General features: G+C 33.3%; 1 protein-coding gene across 2 annotated transcripts in view; it reads left to right on the top strand.

The window, feature by feature from the left end:
• The first annotated feature begins 202 nt into the window (after positions 1–202).
• Positions 203–2,598, top strand: part of adck1 (aarF domain containing kinase 1) — a 24,881-nt gene continuing 22,485 nt past the window's right edge. For both annotated transcript variants that reach the window (XM_058077972.2, XM_058077970.2), the window contains exons 1-3: positions 203–263; positions 2,215–2,356; positions 2,539–2,598. The exon at positions 2,539–2,598 is cut by the window's right edge and continues 24 nt beyond it. In XM_058077972.2, the coding sequence (XP_057933955.2) occupies positions 2,225–2,356; positions 2,539–2,598 (192 nt within the window). In that variant the 5' untranslated portion in view covers positions 203–263; positions 2,215–2,224. The remainder of the gene's footprint in view (positions 264–2,214; positions 2,357–2,538) is intronic.

Below are 2,598 nucleotides of genomic sequence, written 5' to 3'. Positions count from 1 at the left end.
ACCCGTCACCATGACTGTAGTTTTTAGTGGAACATAGACCGTACAAATAACATAAGTAATGTTAATTAGCGACAGAAACATTTAACACATTAATTAAAATAGCAAGTCACATCTAGGTTTTATGAACGCAAGCGTGCAAATCATGCTTATAAATCACGACACAACAGGCACTGTTTCGTTTCCTCCTACATTACCCATAATCCTTTGTTTTCCACATGGGAAGCTGGTGAAGAGGTCACAGCACAACCGCCGGTGTAGCAAAGGTAAATGTGTTCGATTTAAAGCTTATTTGTTAAAATCACTATTCTGTGTGGTTTTGTATGTTTGTGTTAACTTCCGTTTGTGGGTCTCCCTGCGAATTTTGCTGCGATACCCTTGCGGTCGTACGACATAACACTGTAACACGTTTCAAATGTTGTTAAGCAATAACCAACACATTACATACTGTACATGAAGAAGTACCGTATTTGCAAAACAATCGCGAATCTCTAATTCTCTGCAAGAAAGTGAACCTAAATTGCTTCTGCTTTGTATCCTGCTGAACAAAATATACAAACCATCGTGTCCAGCTGTTGGCATACTGTAAAAATTGAATAAATTAATTATATGACATATTGTTGGCTATAACACATGGGCTATTTGTACTATAACACACATTAGTTAACCAATTCACCAATTAACCACTTGTAAATACTGACTGTCAATGAAAATAAAAAAGTACTAATACTTTCCATACGCTGAAATCTACCAGTGTTGAAAATGTCTTAAATTATAAGAAAAATACTTTTTTTTTTCAATCACAAATTTTTGTAAAACAATAGGACGCATCAGCATAAATTATCGATATATTTTTATTCCAGCATTTGTACCGTGGTTTTCGGAACACTTATTTGGACTGAAGCCGCACCGAACAATAAGCCACAAACATGTCCATGTCGTTTTGTATGGAGGACCAAAACTGCCAAAATAATAAATAAATAAATAAATAAATAAATAAATAAATAAATAAATAAATAAATAAATAAATAAATAAATAAAAGTGGAAATAAAAACAAAAATGAAAAAAAAATTAAATACAAAAAAATTAATATAAATGGAAATAAAAACACAAAATAAAAAATATATACATAAATAAATAAATAAAAGCAAAAATAAATACAAAAATAAAAAACAAGATTCAAAAATTAAAAATAAATGTCACCAGAACTTGCGATTTGAATGTTTAGGTACTCCACAACTTCACACAAGGTCCTGTAAACTACAGGGTCGACCTCTGAGTCTGTTGTTTCATTTGTGTGAATTAACTGCTCCAATAAGGCTTCCACCCGGAAAAGCAGGTAATCCGGGGAAGCATTATCCGAAATATCTGCTAGCAAACAGAGATCCCTGGAGATTGCAGCCATATTTACCGCCATTGAGAGTGGTGTGGTGACTTCCTCTTGCTGTGGCCGTTTGCAGGCATACCTAGTCGATTTTCGCACTCACATGTCGATCAACCAATAGGCGAACAGTTCAACCCAAGACACACTTAGGACCGCCCCCTCATTTGAATAGTTTTTCCTTCTGCATTTCAAGCTGACATTGTCTGCTGCATGAAATAAATACATATGAGAGCAGAGTGCTTTTATTTATTTATTGATATGTAATTCTATTTAAATATTTATTTTTGTATTTTTTTCTACATTTATTTTTGTATTTATTTTTAATTTTTGAATCTTGTTTTTTATTTTGTATTTATTTTTGCTTTTATTTATTTATTTATTTATGTATATATTTTTTTATTTTTGTTTTTATTTCCATTTATATTAATTTTTTTGTATTTAATTTTTTTTTCATTTTTGTTTTTATTTCCACTTTTATTTATTTATTTATTTATTTATTTATTATTTTGGCAGTTTTGGTCCTCCATAGTTTTGGGGCGCACACAAATCGGTAGCTCTTTCTTTGCGAGCTCATCAACCCATCGAGGTCGGTACTCAATATAATAGTGTGACTCATGGCGTCGTTTTTGATCAAATGCTAAAATCATCACACAGCAACTTAACACTCACATATACAAGAACGGTACCAATAGGAGTTTCAAATGATAAAAAACATTAATGCAGTATTAACGTCTTCATATAATCATAAAAATAATGCAGTAAAGCTCTAAGCTTTATTTATTTAAGTTTTAAGTTATTTATTCAATACTTTATTTTCTTTTCCCCACTTAAGAGTGCGGCTGATGGCTGGCCGGCTGCTGAAACTCTCCTCTTTGGCCACGGCAGTCTTTGCCTCCTCTGGAGTTTACCTTTACAATCGGCAACTGGATTTCAATGACCTGAGTTTGATCCGCTTTGGACGAGCTGCTGCAACTGTAAGTTATGAATTAATCATATTTTGGAAATACACTGAATGTGGCTGCACCGGTGAATATGTTTGAATTGTGTGAGGCGGTAGGATTCTTTGTGTTTGTCTCCATCTAGTGGGTAGCTGATGTAACTGCAGTGCAGTTGTTACCTAGCTCTTATATTATGTTTTTATTGTTTTTGTGAACAGACTGCAGTCATCAGCTATGACTACCTCACTGCGTTCAAATACGTGGACCATGGCACTGAG

This window comes from Doryrhamphus excisus, linkage group LG14, assembly GCF_037039965.1.
Source record: "Doryrhamphus excisus strain RoL-2023G ecotype Guam linkage group LG14, RoL_Dexc_Guam_v1.1, whole genome shotgun sequence".
Taxonomy (NCBI): domain Eukaryota; kingdom Metazoa; phylum Chordata; class Actinopteri; order Syngnathiformes; family Syngnathidae; genus Doryrhamphus; species Doryrhamphus excisus.
The sequence above is the reverse complement of the archived record's forward strand: the minus strand, read 5'-3'. Positions and strand labels throughout refer to the sequence as shown.